Source organism: Apodemus sylvaticus, chromosome 19, assembly GCF_947179515.1.
Source record: "Apodemus sylvaticus chromosome 19, mApoSyl1.1, whole genome shotgun sequence".
In the NCBI taxonomy this organism is placed as follows: Eukaryota; Metazoa; Chordata; class Mammalia; order Rodentia; family Muridae; genus Apodemus; species Apodemus sylvaticus.
In genome coordinates, this window is record NC_067490.1 from 19,462,647 (window position 1) to 19,485,398 (window position 22,752).

The following is a 22,752-nucleotide window of genomic DNA, read 5'->3' on the forward strand; positions in this document are numbered from 1 at the left end:
ATGTGGCCTCGCTATCAAACAGTCTAAGAAAGTAATTGTGTATTAAAGTGACTGTTTACTAATCGTGGAGAAATCTTATCTGGAGGAGGCGTGGCCATCCCTTCAAGGCCTTCCCTTGGAGAACTGAGCAGACCCACACCCCTGTTCTGAATTCCCACACATTCCCCAAGGTCCTTCCAACATCTTCTCTTCCTTTGCAGATGATAAGACAAACAAGACTGTGCTGTTTGTCCTTAAAGCCCAACCTGTGCTGTAGTGTTGCCACCTTCTCTCAAGAAATACTTTTTAAGGGTTAAACATCCTATCATGTGGAACTCTTCCTCCAGTGAATTATATCCTAGAAATATAGCTCTCTGGGGTGCAGATGATTGGGTTTTTGTTGTTGTTGTTATTCTTGTTGGTAGAGGTGATTGGGTTTTTGGTTGATTTTTTTTTCTTTCTTTCTCTTTCTCATTGAAAAACAAAACAAAATGTTTGAATTGACATTTCTTGGAAGTGTGTTAATGCAATGCTTATCTAAATGCTTATTGTCCCTCTAACAGTTAACCTTTGGACTATGTTTCAAGCTGCTCAAAAACTGGGAGGATACGAAACAGTAAGTGTTTAAGCAACTTAAATGAAATAATTTCACAATCTGACTCCCCCTTCCCCCCTCCAATCCCCTCTGTCTCTGGCCAAAATGGAGGAAAACTGGATAGCAGGCACGCCATTATTGGCTGCCTTTCCCGATGGCTCTTACACTTTGGGGGGTTTATTGAGCCAGTTTTGGAAACGGTCCCAATTAGTTCCAGGTTTGGCAAAACTGTAAACTTGTCGTAAAACACTACAAGTGGAAAACACATGTAACTCTCCCCTGTCAGGGAAATTAGTCGGGTCTGTAATTTTTTCCCATGTTTGAGAAAGGTCTATGATTGTCCGACAAGCCAAGATTGCGTAAAAGAAATCTCCCTTGGCAACCTACCTGACATCTGTTCATGTCTAATATGGGAAATGTATTAAAGGCTTTCAGAAGTCATCAGGATTGGCCATTAAGGAATAGAATAGAGCACAGCCTCCTCTCATTCTAGGGCAAAGAAGCTTTATTAGACAAGGGTCACTGCTACATAAACAGGAAGTTATCAAATTTATTCAGAACAGGCTCCGACATTCTTTATCAGCTAATTCTAACTGACAGGAGTGAGTTATTTTTAGCCCACGGGAAAATTTGATGGCCATGGATTTTTACAGCGTGTATTTCTGAGCCAATAAAATATCACAGGGACAAATGGAGATTAAGATCTTGAAATACAGGGGCGGGGTGGGGGGGGGAGATCTGCATTAACGTAGCACAGAGAGACGACATCTGTAATAAAATTAATTGACATAGGAAGATGGCGTCACTGGGAATGTTTTTCTCTCCCACACAATAATCAGATTAAGTTGTATAGTTTCTCTGGCAATTGAGTGGGAAATTATTTCTTTTCTTCCTTTAAGAAGTAATCTGAGAGACCTCTGTACTGTAGTGAAATGAAAGCAACAGATTCAAAATCAAGAAAATTATATTTATTTTACCCCAACCCCTCCCCCAAACCAGTGGTCCTTGCCATATAATGTATATTGTTCCAGAAACTAATAGAATGTTTTGATGTAGGAGTCTAGGCACAGGAAACCATAGAAAGTGCTATTTGAGTCAGATAATCTTATATTTACCGTGAGATATCTGCTAGGAATTCTGACTCAAAAAGTGTTTGACGTACACATGTGAACTTATAAACTGCCTAATATATGGGAGCATATGTGTTTATAAAGAAACCTAGCACATGAACACATGTAAAATATCCATTTCATAGATGCAAGTTTATCTGAGAGATTTGTTTTATAAAAGTACCCCGTGCAAAAATAAATAATTCTTTTTTAACTTGGCTAAATCTGTTGATGGCTTAGGAGGTGGACTCCTGCCGCAGTTACAGATCATGGTTCTGCAAAATCTTGAGCTAATTATAGGTCTCCTCTGTGTGAAAAGATGGAGACTTAGTCTCCTGAGCTCAACAGTCAGCCTCTCAGCCTCGACTTGTAAGCTGATCTTACAACGTGAGGAATATGAGTCTGCGCTGTGGTGAACTGTGACCACGGTTGGTTACATGATATTCACACAGCATTATGAAATGCTGTTTTCAAACTCCAGAGCTTCATGCCGTGAACTGATAGGAAGAGCCCAGCAGACTTCACAGAATCAGGGTTTCCTGCTTTCAGATCTGTGTCTTTACAAGACACCAAGCTGGTGCGGAACAAATAGAAGGAACTCCTAATGAATTTGGGAGCCCATTTGCAGGACTTTTGGACTAAGAATTGATTCTTTTGCTGAATGAATATATAAGCATAAATCAGCAGATTCCATGACCATATATATTTACAGGCATATGAGACGTATGTTAGACACCATGGGAGGAAGGGATGATCTAGGTTAGCCATCCTGATCTTTAAGGGACTTACTTTAAAGAGAATCAGTCATTAAATTATGGGTGAAAAAAATGTAAAAGACCATTGCCCTATAGAAACAAAGAGCTTTCCCCTGTAGAAATGAGGGAAGGGGCCTTTGGGACTCAGATGTGCTGATGTGACCTGCAGGATAGGTGTTTCAGATTAAAGATGCTCTGAGATGATCTTCTGATGCAGGCGAGGGGTTGGATCTAGCTGCAAATCGTCATGGCTTTCTTAGGGAGAACATTCCAACATGGAGGTAGGATAAACTTGAGGTCGGCGAGGTCAGGCAGCGGTAGACTGATCAGTGCCTGGGACGAGAGGCTCAGTAGCGAGTTCTTGATAAATTAAGTCAAGAAAATGAGGCTGGGAGAGAACCGCTGTTGGATGCAGAGCTCAGGGACTGTTTAGTAGGTGGAGGAAGGGAGAGTATCAAAGGTGTTACTCCATTTAAGAATGAGTTTCTCTTCTCTCTCTTACTATGAAAGGTACCTTTTCCATCTGTACCAATGACAGGTGGATAAAAAAGAGTGGGGAGGGACTCTTCTTGTGTTCGTTCTTCATTGTCTTCAGCTCAAACCCTTATGCCCAAGTAGCATGTGTGGAAGATGCATATTCTGGGGGATATATGAAGGACCCAGTGGGTATCTACCTCCATCTACTTACGAATGGAATTTTTAAAGAAATCTCCCTCCCTCTCTTCCTAGTTTCCTGCTTCTGGCTTCCTGTGGTCCTGTTGGCACCTAACTATGTTTCTACTATCTACATCTAAGCTTTTAGTCCTGCTAGGTGCACAATAGGTTTTTTGTTGTTGTTGTTGTTGTTTTTCACCCCTTGGAGTATTTTGACTGATGAATCTTACATTTTTCAGTGAGGATTCAGTTTTGCCTCCTAGAACATCCTATAATATCAGTCTTCCCTTGGTTCAAGAACAGCACAGTGTTTCTGGTATTTTCTTTTTATGCTGTGAAAAGTTCCTGTAACTCTGGATGCAGCTTAGAGCTATTTCCATTTGAGTAAAGGAAATTGTAGCACCTTGACAGATTAATTTCTTTTTTCAAGACTTAACCTTGGCATGGAAAAGAATCCCTTGTTCTGTTAGTTTATGTCCTTCCGTCATTCAAACAAGGAAACGAAGGCATAGTTTCTAAGACCATCATGGCGGTCTTCAGGTTCTAGCGTGCTGGTAATCCCCAGCATATTTTTCAGATTTTAGCTCGCTGGCATTTCCCATTGTGGTATTCTTCATATTCTTGCTTGCTGGAAATCCCCAGTACAGCTATCTCTGCCTCTGTAGTAGTATAGTTGAGGGGAGATGCTCATAAATTACTGTCTCTTGTACATCCCATTACTAGTGGTTTCTCATATATCTGGGATATTTTCTTCATATTAGCAGTGATGTTGGGAAGAAAGAATCTTAATTATGTTGTTTTTGTTGACATCATCTTTCAGCCCATCCATACCAGGTGTGATGTTTAGTATTGCCCCAAATGGAACTTGTCTTCAATTAGGTCCTCTATCAAAATCACATATCAAAGACAGGAAAGTTGTCCTTAAGCTAGTTTTGTTGTTTGCTTGTATGTTTGCTTCATGGCTTATGAATTCATAGTACCATATATCCCCAGTCCTTTCAAATTACTATGCCACATACATGTCAGAATAGTAATGTCTCCTAGTAACCAATCAGTAACAACCTGAGATAATGTCTCATTCTTGAAGGGAAAAAAAGTGTAAGAATTTAGGAGAAAGGTTTAAATGAATAGATAATATAAATGCTAGATATATAAATATTAGATAATATATTACATATTATTATATATTATGTATAATATATAATATTATATAATATATATACTCAGGACCAGTCCAAAACTCAAGTATCAAGTTTGTAGATGTGTCCCTGTACGACTGTCCCAAAGGCAGCTTTCTGGAGTTCCTTCTGGTTATGAACAAGAACATCTTAATTGGCTTGTTTTTGTTTGTGGTTATAAACTATTCCAAGCCTTCTGGTTTGAATTGTGGATTATAGATTGTTTCATTTTGGTTCTTTACGATCCTCCAATTTAAATTTAAAAGAGAGAGACAGAGAGAAAGACAGAGAGACGGAGAGAAGCAGCGGTTTCATTTTAAGTCTGTAATGTTGACTGACCACCACATCACTCTCTGAGTCTCCTCTGCCTTTACTGGAAATGCAGCAAGTATCTCTCAGCTTTGAGGTTTAGAGCGCATAGATCTATCAAACAGATCTGAGTCCCCAAAACATTGCATCTTGGGTGTTTTTGATCGACTGCCCTTTGCAGACTTCCAGCTAGACAGTCTTCTGCACAATCTTTTCTTTCCAATCCAGAAAAGGATCATGCTTTACCCCTGAGCTAGGGTCCTTCCTGTGCATCTGGAGAAGCAGTAACTGACAGGGGAGTCTCTGAAGCGTGAGGGGGCACATCAGCTATAGTTTATTAAGATAATTTCACTTCCCTGACCACCCGATGGAAAGCCCCACGCAGTATTCTGTGAGAAAGTGGCGTAAGCAGAATGGGTGCTGACAGAAATTTATCAAAACACAGAAGGTGGTGCTCCAACAGTATAGTCCTAGTCCTCCCTGGTGTCCATCTGGGAGAAGTCACTTGGCTTCCTGCCGGATTATGCTCTGACATCGGACTCTGGCTCTGATATCAATTTGAAGACATCCTCCGACTCTACCCCTAGCATTCTGGACATACAAAGCGTTTGGCTTTACTTTGGAATGGTCCAGGCCAAAGATGATGTCATGTAGTTTTGAACGGCTTCAGTTCCTGGAGTACTACCAGGAATAAGAAAGTCATCTTCCTTGACTTCAGCCCGCCCTCAAGGTGTCCAGGCAAAGCGCGGTTTCCCAGGCAGCCTGAGCCAGGCTAGGTTCAAGCACGTGCATCCTTTGACTTTGTGTTGATTTCCCATTCTTAAGCCACTGGAAAAACTCAAATCCACCAAGGCCCCCTGATTCCTTCTGCTTCCCTAGACCCCCAGATACCAGCATCATTTCATCCTTGTAACCTAAGAAGTAGAGAAATTAAAGGCGCCAAGGCTTTAAAGTGACTGTCCTGAAATTGCATGCATGTGCATGTATGTCTTCAGGTACCCTGCACCTTATTTTCAAAGAGAAAATACATATAAATGTGTGTTCAAGACTCATACATATAAATGATGTGTCTTGGCATATCCACCCCCAACTTCAATTTCTATTTCCTGCAGGCAACCCCCCTAATTCCCTACTTCCCACATGCGCCCCCAACATGCCTCTCTTCCCTACTTCTGTTTTGTGCTTGATTTTGGTTTAGTTTGCTTTGTTCTGCTGGTGGTGGAGCTTGTCTTGTAACAGCCCCACCCCACCCCAGGTCCAGTGAGCCATCTGTGGTAACACCGGTTGATCTGGCTGGGTAGTCTTGGCTGGACTTTTGCTGGAACCAGAGCTGCTCTGAGCTCCTGGATGAGAGCAACGGCCACATTCATGACCAGACGACTGGCTGTTTGTCCTGGAGTGTTCGTTGCTGTTTTGTTTTGGAGACATGGCCTCTCATTGGCCTGTGTATCACCAAGTAGGTTAGACTGGCTGGTTACTGATCCCCCAGAGAGCCACCCATCTCTAAGTTCCTAGTGTTGGAGTTCCGAGCATGAGCCACCACCCACGGCCTTTTCCTTGAAAGCTCTGGAGATGAGATTTGGGTCCTTCTGTTTATAAGTAAGTGTCCTACTGACTGGGCTATATCTCAGTGTACCACCACCTCCCCCAAATACTTTTGGAAGCAACTGGATAGTTTCATCAATGAAACTCCGGAGGGAATAGTTTCCTCCGGAAATCTGCTCCTTCTTAGTTTTGATTTCTCATGGGAATGGCAGTGTAGTTTGGGTGCACCTCTAAAATGTCATCTGTATTCTAAATGTCATTTGGAAAAAAAAACTGTGCTTGAAAGCCAAGAATACATGTGCGTGTTGGCTCTAATGGGTGTGGTGTGGTTTTTTGGAGGCCCTTTGATTTTACCAATGCTGGGAAAGAACTAACTCTCAGTGGTCTTCGGAGTAGGCTTGTCACGTGTATCCAGATTGGTTCTTGCACCTGAGTGTAGTCTGCCTCAGTCTTTGTGATTGTCTGGAGCCATGATGTCCTTTAAGCTAGGAACCTTGAAAGGCTTAGCTGTCTCAATCTCATCTAACCTCTGACCTCTTCCTCCTTCCCACCCCCATCACTCTCTGCACCCAGCTCTGTCCTAAAATGGGATGAAGTGTAGGTAGATGGCCACATCCCAAATATCCAGCGTCTTAAAATGAGTCCCTAGAAGGGATGACAGGGAAATACAACCCAAGAAAAAGGACTCTGTCGTGAACAGCAGAGCCCTTCTGTTCTACCTACAGAGACAAAGGGTCAGCATGGAAGAACCCTTTAGCTTCAGAATGTGAAAGACTGACAGATCAGAAAGCCCTTTTCACTTTACCCCCAGAGTCTTGCTGGCATGCTTGGCATGGTTTGTATTTTCAGATCAATCTGTTGGGAGGTAGCTTTGATAATAGCACAAAGACCTGAGCCCTGGGTTCCGGAAGGCAACTGTGTGGATGTGGGATTACTCCTACTGTGCTGCGTGTCCTTAGATAAGCGATGGGTCCTTCCTGAGTCTCACTCCCTTCACCTATGACTGAGGACCCAACACATGACTGTCTCCTGAGAGATGGCAAGAGTCAACAGAAGTGGCAGCCGTGTAGTATAAAAGTAAAAGTAAAGGAAGTACACGCTGAGTAGTATAAAATGGAGCGTGCTGTTTGCACAGATGACCGGAATGGGAACTACTTCTGAAGAGATTACAGGGGTACACTTAGCTGCTCCTGTAGTCCTACTGTGCACCTTGTACCCTCCCTCTTCTAAATGAAGACCTTGCTGAGAGATGTCTAAAGGGGCCTTGGTATCAGGTATTTTTGAGGAAAGAAATTGTATCTTTTTTTTTTTTTTGATTGATGGACTAAATATAGATCAACCCAAGTTAGTATCATCTACAAACTGGATGAAGATTACAATTACATATGACAATTACTGTTGTTTGTAGTGTCATGAGAGAAGTCTGACTCTTAATGTACATATGGATTGTATACCGTTGTCCTGCCTGGTATGCGCAACAGGCAGTCCTATATAAGAGGACTTCGTGACAAACTGAGCAGTATGAGATTTCATATTGCGTGGAGGCCTTCTCTGGGCCTTCAGCAGGGTTTAAGGACAAGAGGATTTCTTTTATGAAAAATGGCAAAGTTGCCCTTTTGACACCATCTCCTCTTCCTTAGATCAGAATTGATAACTCAGTCTACATTGTAGACTGAAGTTTCCTCCGCTCTTGCATGTGCACCCTGTGAACACCTGACAGTGAGCGCTGTGGTATTTTTAAGCCCTGATTGTCTTGAACACCACTGGCAACTTGCCAACACCCTGTCCTCTACACATCCTGTAACAAACAGCATAGATACCACCTTCCCTAAACTGTTCAGAAATGTGTATACGGATGTCGGAACTTGTCCTAGCCTCTGACAAGCTCATGTGTGGTAGGTAGGTGACCTATGTGATTTCCCACATACCACCACACTCCAAATAATCAATGGCCAGATTGTAGCATCTGTCATTTTGCAAAATCCTAACCTATGCACAACAGTAAAATTTATGAATAAAAATAAAAAGAAACCATGTTGTACAGGGCAGGATATTGCTTGTTGTTTTTGATATTACACACCCAGCTTGTTAATGTACACCGTGAACAGTTCACCTTGGGAATATGTGTGTTTCCATGGGATTTGATTACTATGCCATTTCCCTGCTCTGTGTGAATAGAAACAAACAGATTTGATCACACACCTCCAACTCAGGCTTTGTTTTAGAGATGATAAAATGTCTGGACGGCTGTAAAAACTTGTGTCATTTATCTCTTTCCTTTAACTACGTGGTCAGTTTATTGGTGCCTTGCTTTGTTTTAAAACTGGAAACACATTGTATAGCTCAAAGGATCAGAAGATGCATCAACATGTACGAGGGGAAAAAAATAATATTTTCTCTAAGTGGTGTGGCCGGCCACTCACCTCCTCCTGCTTCAGGCAGTCAGTGTCACTTTTAAGCTGGGGAACAAGCATACAGTTCAGTGGAAATGTGACTTTATTTTATATTGTATGACATAACATAGAAGGAGCGGGTTGTGTGTTTGGGACTTCGGGGGCAAATAGCTGTATGAATAGCTGGGGAGGTGGTACCTTAGATGAAGATAGCCAAGGGTGGTACGAAGCATCAGAAGTCGGAAGCCATGTTTTCTTGTGAAGTGAGAGATCTTGTGTTAGATCTTGTGTTAAAGCCATTACTCTCCCCCACACACCTTAAGCTCCCCACACCCTCTGTTTCTGGGTGTCCAGAGCGGTCTGCTCTCTTCTGAATGTTGCGTATGAGGAAATCCCTGGGTGCTGTAGATCACTCGAGATGCTAGATTGAATCTCTCATTGCCATCTTTTCAGATAACAGCGCGCCGTCAGTGGAAACATATTTATGACGAGTTAGGTGGTAATCCCGGGAGCACCAGTGCGGCCACCTGTACTCGCAGACACTACGAAAGGTAAGAAGCCATCTCCTGAAAAAAAAAAATCCTTGCTTAATTAAAACTGTGTTCATTGGAAGACAAGTCTGCATCAAGAGAGAGGAAATCTAAAGGACCATTGGGAAGACAAAATACCCCCACCCACTCTCCCACCCCCTCACCCCCATTCCTACCCATCCCCCAAATTCTACCCCTCCCTAACTTCTATCCTCTCCCAACATACACCCCTGGCGCCCACACACACACCCAGTATTCTCCACTGCATCACATGCTCTCTGGTTACCGAGACTAAAATTAGATGTGCCTTTCCTTAGGGCCACCAGTCTGGAAGTAGCCTTTCCCCAACAAGTGTAGATTCCTAGGGATGTGCTCAGGGGACTCATGTACCACAAGCTCTTGGGCTTCTGGAAAACCAAGATGGGAAACGTTGTCAGGAGGTTCACGTGTGGCCGAGCCCTGGAAGGCAGGCATTCCACGGATTATGTCTGTATGGTATTCTTTTCCATACCTCGTGAGGACTTCTTCACCTATAGATATGCTTTCTTTCAGTCAAGGAAATCTTGAGCCAAGTTCTGTATGGCCTGGTTTTCTAATAAGCTCCACATGGAAAGTACTGATGATATAACCAAGAAAGAACACATCAGAGCCTCTGGGGAAGGGTCTGTGGACAGGAGTCATGTCCCGTCCCTTCTGCCCACTTCCGGTGCGCCTTCCCCACATTGTCTTAAGGACCATGTGCTTATACTGACTGTGTGCCCACACTGACTGACTGTGTGCCCACACTGACTGACTGTGTGCCTACACTGACTGTGTGCCTATCCTTCTGGAAATTGGCCGCAAATTCATGAGTGATATGTGCTTTGTATGATAAAGCCACACATAATGTTTAGGTGGTACCAGCTTCGTCGCAGCCGGTTCTGCCCTATAGAAGTGGAGAGGGAGTTTGTAATGGTGCGTGTACATGCCTGTGTGCATCGAGAATACATGTGCACACATGTATGCTGTTGGTGTGAAAGCCAGAGGTCAGTTTAGAATTCATCCACGACTGTGCTTAGTTTCTCTTCCTGTTGCTGTGATAAACAGAAGAACATACATGAGAAAAAGTAGGTGTGACTCATAAATTATGGTGACATCAAATCCAGGACTGGAGAGTTCAAATAGAAAGAGAGGGAAGAGGTAGGGGAGGCGGAGGAGGGAGAGAGGGAAAGAGATTGTATGTGTGTGTGTGTGTGTGTGTGTGTGTGTGTATATGTGTGTGTGTGCTTGCTTTTGCAGGTACATGTTTTAATAGTATTCATGCATACACTGAAAGCAGGATACACCTAATTAAGTAGAACTTTTTCCTGGTTAGAAAAAGTTAAAATGCTAATATTCAATTTACTGATTGCTCTTCTCATAGTCCATTGGTAATCCAACTTTGACCTATGTTCATGATACCCACTGTGGCTCATATACAGCATCCTTCATAACTCTTGTCGACACTGTAGATGTCCATTATGTTCCCTTGAAGTTCAAGAGCATGTTTATCTGTATCTCATTTTTAACTATGTGGAGAGTTAGCAAAAGTTAGAATGTCTTAAAATAATTGAAGTTAATTGAGTTGGGTTTAGCACCTCATGAAAAGTCCCCCATGGGGTATTCTCAAGAGATTGCCCTGGCCCTATTGTTACCCGGAAAGATTCTTAAACATCAGTAATAGATGTTCAAATCACCACTCTTGGCAGCACTGTTTTTTACATATATAAATGTGACTGTGATTTCTCTCAGTATTTAACATCAAAGCTCACACATTCCTGTTACCCACTGTACTGGGCAGCTGATCTCCAGTACAATGTCTCCTGGGTGAGGGCTCTGCCCACAGTGCTAGAGGCTTCCATAACCTACTTATCTTTGGCTTAGGAGCCTCTAATCAAATCATGGCATGAGAGATGTAAAAACATACTCTCTCATCTTCACAAGTTCCCAGCGCCTGAACCACTAATCTTAAGGGGACCCAATGACAAATAAAACTGGCAAAAGGAGTCACATAGCTACAGCTCGCCCACTTTCTCAACAAATGGGCATAGTCTTTAAGTATATTTAAAGCATCACATGATCAAGACCAGGTAAGAACTGGATTAGAGAGAAGGATTGAATATAGTGTGTGTGTGTGTGTGTGTGTATGTGTGTGTGTGTGTTGTTTCATTTTTTTTAAATGAGGTGCATGGATATTTTGCCTCTTAGAGTATGGAGGAGCCTACAGAGGGCAGAAGATAGAGTTAGATTCCCCTAGAACAGGAATTATGGGTAGTTCTGGAAGAACAACAGGTGTCCTTAAATGCTACACAGTGTTTCCAGCCCCTGGGTGTGTTTTCCTCAGGAGGTTTTGTCAGTGGCACGGTCTTGACTGGAATACCCAGATAGATACTTTTAATGTACCTCACTGAATGATTTTCCTTTTCTAAGGTGTAGTCGATTCCCAAATGACGTAAAGCTGTCAATTCGGAAAGCCCTAACAACCACAGCCCATTGGGAAAGGTTTTAAATTTTCCTTTTCCTTTTCTGAATTTGTAGGATCAGGCTAGACATTCTGTAACGTTTTGGTCTCCCATTGAGTTCATTTTTCAAGAGGTATAATATACTCTTCCAGTTCCGGAACTTGTTTGGTCAGCGTTTGAACTAAGGACAGTGAACCATGTTAAATTGTCAGCAGGGAGAATCCTCTGTAGGATGGTCTTGAGCAGTAGGGCTCAAGCATGGCTTCTGTAGTTGGGGGATGGCTTAAAGTGCTGGTCTGAAGCTCTGAGGAACACTGAAGTAGATCTCTGCAGATTCCCTGGGTCAGAAGCCAGAGAAAGAGGTCATTCAGGCTCCGCCCACAAGTTGCAGGAGTGCCCCTGAAAGAGTTGGGAGTTCTTTTCAAACCCTGCACAGCGCTGCTATTGTTTGACCTCAGGGAGGAGCTCTGTGGTGCTGGTCAAGGTTGACTCTGGATGCTCATGGGTTTCTGGAACCGCTGAAAGAAACTGGAGCCTAGAACTAATGGCTCTGCTCTGATCAGGTGACACTGTGTCTGGCCACACCAGCAAGAGTGTGCAGAGCTGAAACCCAGGTAGTTCTGCACTGCTTACAAGCTCTTGGACTTTCTTCAGTTTTGCAATCTAGACTGCTGTGGCCTTCTGATTGGAATGCTATGAGCGATTAGGAATTAATAATCATTAGCTACCAATATTTGAAGATCATGTTTTAATTTTTTTAATGTCACTATGCATATGTTCATACCCCTCACTTTTAAACCAGTCATGATCGTACCGCTTGATTTTTGGCAACTTGACACAGGTTAGGTGTCTGGGGAAAGGGGAATGAATCTCTTTTGAAGAACTACCCTCAGTAGATTGTCCATGGGCAGATCTGTAGGCTACTTTCTTGATTAATGACTGATGTGGAGAACTCAGGTCATAGGGGCTTGCCCACCCCTGAGGAGGAAGCCCCAGGCTGTATAAAAAAAAATGATATAAAGGAGCAAGCTTTGCAGAACAAGGCAGTAAGCTGTGCTGCTCCACACCTCCTTCAGTTCCTGCTTCCAAGTTCCTGACCAGAGTTCCTACCTTGGCTTCCCAGGATGATCGACTATGATCGAACAGTGCAAGATAAATGGAACCTTTTCTCCCCAGGTTGCTTTCAATCAGGACTTTTTAATCATGGCAATAGAAAGGGAAACTATGACAGTGTCCTTTAAGGAATCACCAGTAATCCCAAGGGTCATAGTATGGGAAAGAGGTGGGGACTTAGTTCTTTGAATGTCTGTTCTTTCACTGGCTCTCCCAGAAGACAGAGGACACTTCAGGGACTTGAACCAAAGAAGAGGCTGGCCTCTTGCCAAAGCCATACCATCATTCATTCTTGCCAGTCACAAGTCTCACGGCTATCCAGAAAATGGCTGGCTGCTTGGGTGAACTGGTACCATTTTCAAAAAGCTCGGGAAGTTGAGAGTGCTCAGAACTTTGGGGTGACTTTTCTCAAGTCTTCCAGAGATGGGTCAGAAACACTGAAACCCTTCCTCCTCCACAGCAGTGACATCCTCTCATTTCTTAGTTGTGTGTGCCTCTGTGTGTGTGTGTGTTGCATGCACATGCTGGAGTGTGTGCATTTCTACATGCATGCGTGCACACACTCTTATACAAATACAATACACCTTTGTGTGTATATGTGTGTGTATGTGTGTGTATGTGTGTTGCATGCACATGCTCGAGTATGTGCATGTTTACATGCGTGCGTGCACACACTCTTATGCAAATACAACACACCTCTGTGTGTGTGTGTGTGTGTGTGTGTGTGTGTGTGTGTGTGAAGCTCAGAGGACAATTTTTGGGATTGAACTCAGGTCACCCAGGGTTGATAGCAAGCGGTGGCCTTACCTGCTGAGCCATCTCACCGGCCCCTACAATATTCTTTTTTTTTTTTCTTTTCTTTTTTTTTAAATTTATTTATATATTTATTTACATTTCAAATGATTTCCCCTTTTCTGGACCCCCCACTCCCCAAAAGTCCCATCAGTCCCCTTCCCTCCCCCTGTTTTCCCACCCAACCCTTCCCACTTCCCTGTTCTGATTTTGCCCTATACTGCTTCACTGAGTCTTTCCAGAACAAGGGGCCACTCCTCCGTTCTTCTTGTACCTCATTTGATGTGTGGTATTCTTTGAGGCTGGGTCTTTTCCTCCATGCGGTTCAGTTGGCTAGGCAGTCAACACCAAGGATCTGACTGTCTCCGACCCACAGTGCTGCTACTACTAGGTTTTACACGGCACTGGGTTTCGAACTCAGGTCCTGATACTTGCTGAGCTCCTCCCAGCTGCCTCCCTGTGGAAAGAATGGTATTCTTTCCCTTCTAATCTAGGGAGCACTGTTTCCTCCTCCTCCCTCCTGCTTGACTTCCCTGGACAGTGATAGAGGAACAAAGGAATCTACATCACATTATCTACTGCTGCTGGATTTTTTATGCAGTGCGGTTCGCGGTTCCAGTAAATATTTTTGTTTTACTACAAGAGAAAGGAGAAAAAAAAAAAAAAAAACCCAACCCTGCCAGTTCCTCATTAAATGTTACTTGTATGTTATTAGTTGGGCACTTTGGGTTTATTAATGAGTGCAATAATAAACGTAGGAGCCGTGGAAATGAATCAATGGGTGTTTTTATTTAAGCCAGAGCAGAGATTGTACGGTGACTGTGAACGCCTGGCTGTCGCTGAGGGCCCTGCTCGTCCAAACCTGTCTCTGATTGGTTTAAATAAAATAGGTCCAAGCACTTCATAAAAATGTCTTTGTCAGCCTGGTTGTGCTTCTAAAGCGATTCATCTCTGTCAGTGTTTAATATTAGTGCCAGGCTCCTGGCCTTGGTCCATTAGTACTGTATTTAATTGTTCATGTTACAGATGATTACCAATATAAAAAGCCTTCGTGTTTTCCCAGCGCGAGGCTGTTGCTATGTAGATGTCTCAAACTCAGCAAAGCTTATGAAATAGGGCTGCTTTCAACGTTTCTTGCTGAGATTTATAGATTAAGTTACTGTTAATGAGGATACCAAGGGATGTCTGTGTTCTCCTGGGAAAAAGAGACATTTTCTCCCTTGTCCAGCCCTGAAGATGCCCTGAATTGCTTTCTTTCTTTTCTTTTCTTTTTCTTTTTCTTTTTTTTTTTTTAAATCGGGTAAGAAACAAAAACAAAATGGCTACTTTTATGGACTTGTTTTTTTTTCATAGCTTGACTTTTTTTTTCCTGGAATAGTAATTCATTTTAAAGGCTTTGTTTTCATATGCAAATTTTCTTGTAGTTTTGTTTTTGTTTTTGGTTTTTTTAGATGTTTTTGAGGCACAAGAAAGGGGGAATCTTTACTCAAAATACTAGATTACTGGTTTTAATTTTCTTGAATGAATTACATGCTCTGTTTGTGTGGAACACATGAAGATGTTATTAGGGATTTGAAAAAGGAGCATCAGGGCTAAAGCACTTTGTGGTGTGCTTTTCTGAGTATTTAGAAAATCAGAATCTGAAGCAAATGTATTTGTTTGTGAGGGAAACGAGCAGTTACTCTTCATCTTCTTGTATGCATAACGTCCAATTTCAAATTCTAACCTTTGCTTTTTCCTGGAGGGTCCCTTTGGTTAAGACTTAGTCCAAAGTAGCTCACCCTGCCTGAGTGGCTCTGGGTGACCCACACCCAACCCAGAGGCAGGGGGTTGGAGACTGAATGACTGACAGCCCACAGGGTCTTCCCATGCTTCTCACAAGGGGTTGGGGGAGATGCTGGAGGCCTTGTGCTCTGAGTAAGATCAGTACTGTGTTCAAAATCAGACGCCCAAATCTTTCAGGTTCTAAAATACCTCTGCTAATCATAACTGGGCAAAAAGCCAAGAGAAAAATGTCAAGGTGACTTTCCTTTCCATTCATGTCTAGGATGTCTAGATCCGAGTTTATGTATCCTTGACAGCCTTCAAGCTAATAAACTTGCAGTTGAGAAAGTAACAGATGGGACCCCAGAACTTTATATGTTTATGAGGTTCCTAAGCCCCTCCTAAGCTGCTCTAGTGTGTAATCTCTCTAGTTTGTTTTTGTTTTTTTGTTTTTTGTTTTTTGGGTTTTTGTTTTTTGTTTTGGGTTTTTGTTTTTGTTTTGTTTTGTTTTTTTGGTTTTTTGGATTTGGCTTTTTTTGAGACAGTGTTTCTCTGCGTAGCCCTGGCTGTCCTAGAACTCACTCTGTAGACCAGGCTGGCCTCGAACTCAGAAATCCGCTTGCCCCTGCTTCCCAGAGTGCTAGGATTATAGGCGTGCGCCGCCGCCACCACCACCGCCAGGCTTCCCTCTAGTTTGTTATCAGCCCATAAAAAAAAGCTCAGTGAACCAGGACAGTGACAGGTAAGCTTTGTGAACTCACTTTGGATCGAAGCAGAGTAATTTTATTTTCACTGAATGTAATAAAAAGAAGAAAAAAGAAAAAGAACCCAGGCAGGGCTTGCATTGCGTGCATCTTTTGAACTCCTATCTTCCTTAATAACTCATTCTTAGTATATTTTACCAAAGTGGCAGAAGGGAACACATTAGAAGAATAGCCCTTTCCTCTGGTCATTGGATATGTGGTCACAGACTCCGGTGGTCACAGACTCGGGAGGCTTTGACGAGTTAGTGAGCTGGCTCTTACAGAGGCAAGGTTAGAACTTAAGTCCATCAACAAACAGAGAATGAAACTGTGATATCACGTCCCTCAAAATTTCCTGTAACTCCCAATTCTGCACCATGGATATGATGATAAAATGGATTTAAATTTTATAGGAAAGGAAATCCCCTTTTAGGACATGCTTGTAAAGAAGTGGAGAGTGAGACTATGATTTCTAAGGCCTGTGACTCAGAGGCGTGTAATGATCCTTTCTCCTCACACTCTTCAGAGATTGGATCCAACAGGTAGAGTGCTCCATCCCTCACCCAGAGTGCAGTTGCCAGTCAGAGGAATTGTATCTGCCTCCTGGCCACCATCTTGTTCGGTGGAATCCATGTGAGCAGTCCCCTTTTCTTCCTCTCTGGCACACTGCCACCAAGCAAGCTTTCCTTGCCCCCTCAAAACTAGAGGTCCATCTGTCCCTTACTGACACACAGTATCGGGAAGAGGCAAACTCAGCTCACGGCTGTGTGAGCATAGCTGCTCTTGGCCGGCCCAAATCCCCACCCCTACCCCCTCACCCCCACCCCGCTTGCTCCCTGGATGGCCCAGAATCTGGTCACTGTCCACCTACCTCCCTTGCTCGAGTGACCTTTTATCATCCGTAAAGGATTTCTGCACACAGGCCAGTCAGGTAATTTCATCCCAAGAGCCTCACTCTTTAGATTGCTAAGCATGCCTAAAATGTTCTGGAAACTTCCCAATGCCTGGATATTTCAAGAAACTCAAGACTCTAGCCAGATCTCATAGTTTAATTTTCTTTTTTGTAAACATAAGCAACAGCATCTGAAAAATCTCTATTTAAAAATTTCTTAAATTTGCCTCTGGGTTTAAGCTGTAATGACTAGAAGTTGGAGTTTATACTGTTGAGTGTAGAAACAGCCCGAGGCGCACACTCTGCGTCTGTCTGCTGTGCTGGAAGCCATGGTGAGTTCTTTTTCCGCCTTCCTCCTCCTCTGGAAAAGCTTGCCAAATGGCATTTTTTCCATGCCCAAGTCTTTTATTGTCTCCTTTCTGTCCATTTATTTATTGTCTGCTTTACCCACCTCCCGACCCTTCAGACTTCAGAGACTCTTCAGGTCCACCCAAACTTTCCTGAGAGTTCTCATTAGGCATGAATTTAAATTTTTGAATAGATGATGAGCCTTAGCCCCTTTCCTTTTTTTTTTTTTTTTTTAATAAACAACAAGAAGCTTATGATTTCTCTCTCCTCTGGGTTTTATCATTAAGATTAAGTAACCGCATTATCAGGCCTGCCACTGTACACATGCCTTCACAAAGAACTATTGAAAATTCAGAAAGCATGTTTCCAAGAGAGAAAGCTGGGGAGGGTTGGGGTGGGGAGGGCTGGGGGGGTGGACAGAAAAGCCTCAGAGGGCAAAAGGAATATCATTGTTTACCATTAAAATACATCTTTAGCTTGGCCACTGACAATCTCTTGGAACACTGTGTTTTGGTACAGTGTTGTTACAGAGTTTGGCCAAAGTCATGAGTGCTGGAGAAACGGGTGAAGGTTTCAGAAGCCCTGGCACGGGTGGTGATGCCTAGTGTGACTGGGAGTCAGTGTGATAGCCCTCACTGGGAGTGTGTGATAGCTCTCATTGGGAGTTGGTGTAATAGCCATATGGATTCCCACCTGCCACCACGTTGTGGCATGCGGATGATGCGGAGAATTCCAGCAATGCTTATAGACTCATGAGATGGTGTCCCCTGCTCTTGAAATGGATCCATGTCGATCCAGTCAGAGCTAGACATCGAGAAGATTCATTACTCCCATCTTTTCTGTTGTCGGTCATAAACAGATGTTTTTGTTGTGGACGGTTGGGAGCTCTTTACGGCCCATCCATCTTCTGCAACGAGCGTGTATTATAGTCTCTGGGGCGTGGAGTCTACCAACCTCTGGAAACCCGGTCTAGGTTTCTACAGTGTGGTCTCCATTCAACAGGCATGGAGATGACCTCAGTTTAGACAGTCCTCAGCATCCGAACAAGCATCCCAGAGCCGAGCTGAGAAGAGCTCCTTTAGAAAGACCATGGGAAACTATGCCCCCCCACCTCTGTCCCCTTACCTCCCCCCCCCCCAACGTTGATGGAGGGAAAATTTCACAGAGAAGCCATTCTTCAATCTCTTACTGTTTATAGCAGATTGGGTCTCATAAACAAGACCAACCCATCCTGGAGCATCCCCAGCATGCCTTTTGTGGTATGTCAGAGAAAGAATGGGCCCTTCTCTCAAGCTGTGGGGTCGCCTCTGATGTGAGGCACTGACCCTTTATTGGATGGCCCTGTGTTGCCTCTGAGAAGAGAAGGCTCACGTTGACCTCTCAGACAATCTCATAGAAGCCTAGAACTTCCTTAATTTGGACAGGAGCAATCAATTAATATTATGTCTTGGTCTATGAAGATGGTCACCTAGATGCTAAGGTTAGCAGACCTGTGTTGAATTCTGATTCCAGGACTCAATAGCTGGGTGCCACTGTCTAGTTGAGGGTTGTCCAACCTAATGACAGCACAATATGACGATATTGTCATCTACAAGTGTGTTGGGTCATATTTCTAGTTATCCTGGGATGTATATTACCCATGACTCACAGGTCAGACACCTTGATTCAGTTCTTATCCTCATTTTTGCCACCCATAAAATGAAGGCAAAATAATACATGTGTGGCTAGTTCTCTTTATAAGGGCAGAAGGGAAGACATGCAAACAAACCCCTGGTATTAATAGCGACTTAATATGGTAGCTGCTATTGCTATTATAATACCTAAGCAATATATAATGATAACCTGTGCCTGGGTATAACTCGGCGGTACAGCACTTACTGGTATGGATTAGGTCCTGGGTTTCACACATACTCACACATAACTGATCTCTCTGCCTTTCCACTCTTCCTTTACATGCCCCAAGTCCTTATACCCCTCCTTCAGTGTGCCCGCCATCTTTATTTACCTCTTCCCACTGGCGCATCTTGATAGAAGCCAAGCCACCCTCTTTCCGGGTCTCTGAATAACACAACCGTTTACCTTCTTCACAGTGTGGCTCACAGGCACTCTAGGACGATGCCCAGGGTATCATAAATAGCAGTGGGCCCAAGAACTGAGCTCTCTCACGGTTCCAGAAGAGACTGGAGAGGACAATCCCGAAGGGTCCCAGCCAGCCCTCTCATTCTGGTCTTTCCCAGGAAAAAGACCCTTTCTGACAAACGCTAACATTTTGTCCCGGAAGATAATGGACTCTATATTTTTTATGGTGTCTTAGCGGGGAGCACAGTCTGATCATATGTATGGACTTCCCTTTTAGCCAATATAGCACTGCCCACTCTTAGTAACTCTTATGCAAATCCCCTCCTGTGTTCCCTGTTACATTCCTAGCATTCATGTCCGCACTTGGTTGAGTTCTACCAGGGACTGATCACTCCGCCATTTTGATGATCAGTGGGTGCCATTTGCCTTTTCCAGTGCTGGCAAGTCTACCCCAGGTCAATGGGAGCCCCTCCCCTTCCCCCACATTAACTTTTTTCTTTCTTACCAAAATTAACACCATAATATGAAAATCTTGGTCAGGACCTGATCGGGCCTCAAGCATGTTGTCCCCATTGAAGGGACCATCTCCGATCTCCGCAAGGTCACAGAGAGCATGCGCATACATCTGGGCTCTGGTCTGTTTCTCTGGGTCCTAAACTGCTCTTCTGGCATTTTCGCAGGTGTGTTAGTTCTCCTGTCTGGCCAGGAGGTGGGCAGCAGGTGTGGTCAGCTCTGTTGTACCCCTGTGTGCCTTAGCAAGCATGTACCCCCTATCTTCCCAAAGGGAAAAAGGCAATTCTCCCGGTCCATATTTGATGAAAGATTGCTTCCCATACTTCACAGTGAAGTTATATTTTCAATTTCTGGCTCAGAAGGGAAATGTCTGGCCAAGGCTTAAAATTTATCAAGCCTGGAATCAACTCAGAGATGTAATGAGGCCATTTGGGGTCAGAGCAGGTCCAAAGCCCCAGTGGAACAAACACGTTGTTTCCTTTCTACTGCCACACACACACACACACACACACACACACACACACACACACACACAAACAAAACCCTGCTCACGGCAGAATGATGGTAACGTTCTTAACCTACCGTACACACCAGCCTTATTATCTCTGCCCCTTACCTGTTCTGCTCCAACATTTATAGCAAATTATTTACGCTTGAATTTTAAAAGATGGTTTAATACTGTGAGCCTGCCTCTGTGCCAGCTGGGGAAGAGTGGAGATGCACACACACCCTAAAGACTCCCTGCCCCCCTCTACTCCCCCACCCTTAATTGTCAAAATTGAATCAGTTCCGGACATTATTATAATATCCTTCTCAGAGCTCTCTATAAATAGATGGATCATCATTTATTTCTCCTCTTAAGCACCATTTGCTAAATGTTTTGGCCCCCAAAGTTTAGTCCTTCCATACAAATATGCACTGATTCAGAGGACATCAAGTATGCACTGATTCAGGGGACATCAAGTATGCACTGATTCAGAGGACATCGTGGCTACTCCTTAGGATGAGACAGGGCAGGCTTTGGATTTGGTTTTTGTTTGTTTTTTTTCCCCCTCTGCTGATAGGGAAGGAAGGGTGTGTCACTTAATAAATATGAGGGCCCTTCCTTTCTTCTTTTGTGCAAAGCTTAAATGACAAGGCCTGCGATATATGCTTCTCCGATGCCAGCCTGCTGCTTCCCGTCTTGAGAAAGAGAGGCAAGGGCCCGGGGGATTGCAGACTTGGTAAATACAAAATTTTCTACCTTAGTGTTTAGAAAAAAAAATAATAATAATAAAAAGGAGAGAGAGTTGGCGAGTTGCCAGATTCCTTACATTACAGTAATAGATTTGCTGACCCCTGACTTCCGCTGTAGAGAAATGTATTGAATATTTTATAATATCAGACAAGGCACATCTAAAAACCTAGTGTGCTGAGCGCCATTATTCAACTTGAGATTTAGCGAAGCTGCAGTATTTTCCAGCCGGCAATTTCTTGTATTATGATAATTTACTGGCTCAGACATTAATAAATCAAGGTTATAATGCCATTGATTTGTTAATTTTAACTTGGGTTGATTTTTAAGTCTCCCTTATTTTTTTTTCTTCTTTCTTTTAAAGGAAGAAGAACAAGGATGGGGGCGGGAATCTGTCTTTTCACAGTGACTGAATTTAATAAGGATCTCTGTGATAGCAAAAGGCTCCCCTACTGTTTCTGCTTTGAGGTGGAAAAACGTTATTCTTGTATTATTCCCGGGGAAAAATAAAAATCTCACATTGTTCCAAATCTTATGCCTAGAAAAAGCTGTTACTCCCCCCCCCCTCGACCCTTAATACGTGATGGCTTACCTAGTGTCTCACATCCATTAGTGACATCGTAAATAAGCAGTTTGCTAATCTGAAATAGGAAATCTGGACCAGACGAAAGACCATTTATCTCCCTGGCTTTCCATCTCAAACCTCAATGCAGATGGGTTGGGGGGGGGATTTACTAATAAATGTATTTCTTCTCTTTTTCTCTGCTTCAACCCAGCCAAGACCCAGCCTACATTCTTTTGAGCTGCAGCACAATGAAATTATTTCTTCTGTGTAATAGATACATTTTTCGTGGGGAGGGTGTGGAGGGGGGTGCGTAGATGTTTGCTTTTTATCGGTATCATTTCAAAGCTGCTTAAATCTTCGCTGTCCTACAAGTATTTGAGAAACAATCCTCCAAGAGGTACAGGCATGCTGCATTACGCTACATCCTTTTATAGGATACAGGCCTACACGGCTTCCTGTATTGGGAAACGCTGGCCTCAGAGAAGCTAATCTGTTTTTAACGATTACATGTGTGCGTGGAACATTGAAACGTTCAGAAACCTATCATAGCTTTTGTCCGCTGGTGCTGTAGAGAAAACTTCTAATAGTCAGATGATAAAGATCACATCCTGTGGGGGGTAATTGCGCTGCACCATGACAGAAGAACTTACCAAACAAAACACTCAAGGAAGTCACCACAAGCGGAAGTTGCTGTATGAAACAGGGCTTGTTTATGTACTGTGTGGGAATGCGCCCTGTTCCTCAGAGCTCATATTTCAATTATTTTTTTTTTCTGTTTGACTGCTGCCTTTCTTGTTTTATTTTGGAAGCTGTTTTTTTTCTCCTTCTGAGCAACTCTAATTATATTTCAGTGATTTAGAAGTGGGGAAAAAACATGCATTCACACACAGTCTCTCTCTCTCTCTCTCTCTCTCTCTCTCTCTCTTTCTCTCTCTCTCTCTCTCACACACACACACACACACACACCTCTGGAAGCCTTGAACAAGCAGAGCTTGTGTTTGGATTGGGTTTTACCCTTAGTCATGCCTCTTCCCAGATACAAGAAACATTTAATTCCTGATTTCCTGCCTTCTGGCTTCAGGCCGCTGACCAGCAAAGTGAAGATATATTTTGTACTGCTGGAGGTTTGCCCACTGCTAAGTTGAGTCAAAATGAGAAAAGATGATGGGATGAGGGTGGAGT

General features: G+C 43.3%; 1 protein-coding gene across 2 annotated transcripts in view; it reads left to right on the top strand.

The window, feature by feature from the left end:
* The window catches only part of Arid5b (AT-rich interaction domain 5B), a 184,519-nt gene that overhangs the window by 149,512 nt on the left and 12,255 nt on the right, over nt 1-22,752 (top strand). For both annotated transcript variants that reach the window (XM_052164626.1, XM_052164627.1), the window contains 2 exons: nt 543-595; nt 8,971-9,068. In XM_052164626.1, the coding sequence (XP_052020586.1) occupies nt 543-595; nt 8,971-9,068 (151 nt within the window). The remainder of the gene's footprint in view (nt 1-542; nt 596-8,970; nt 9,069-22,752) is intronic.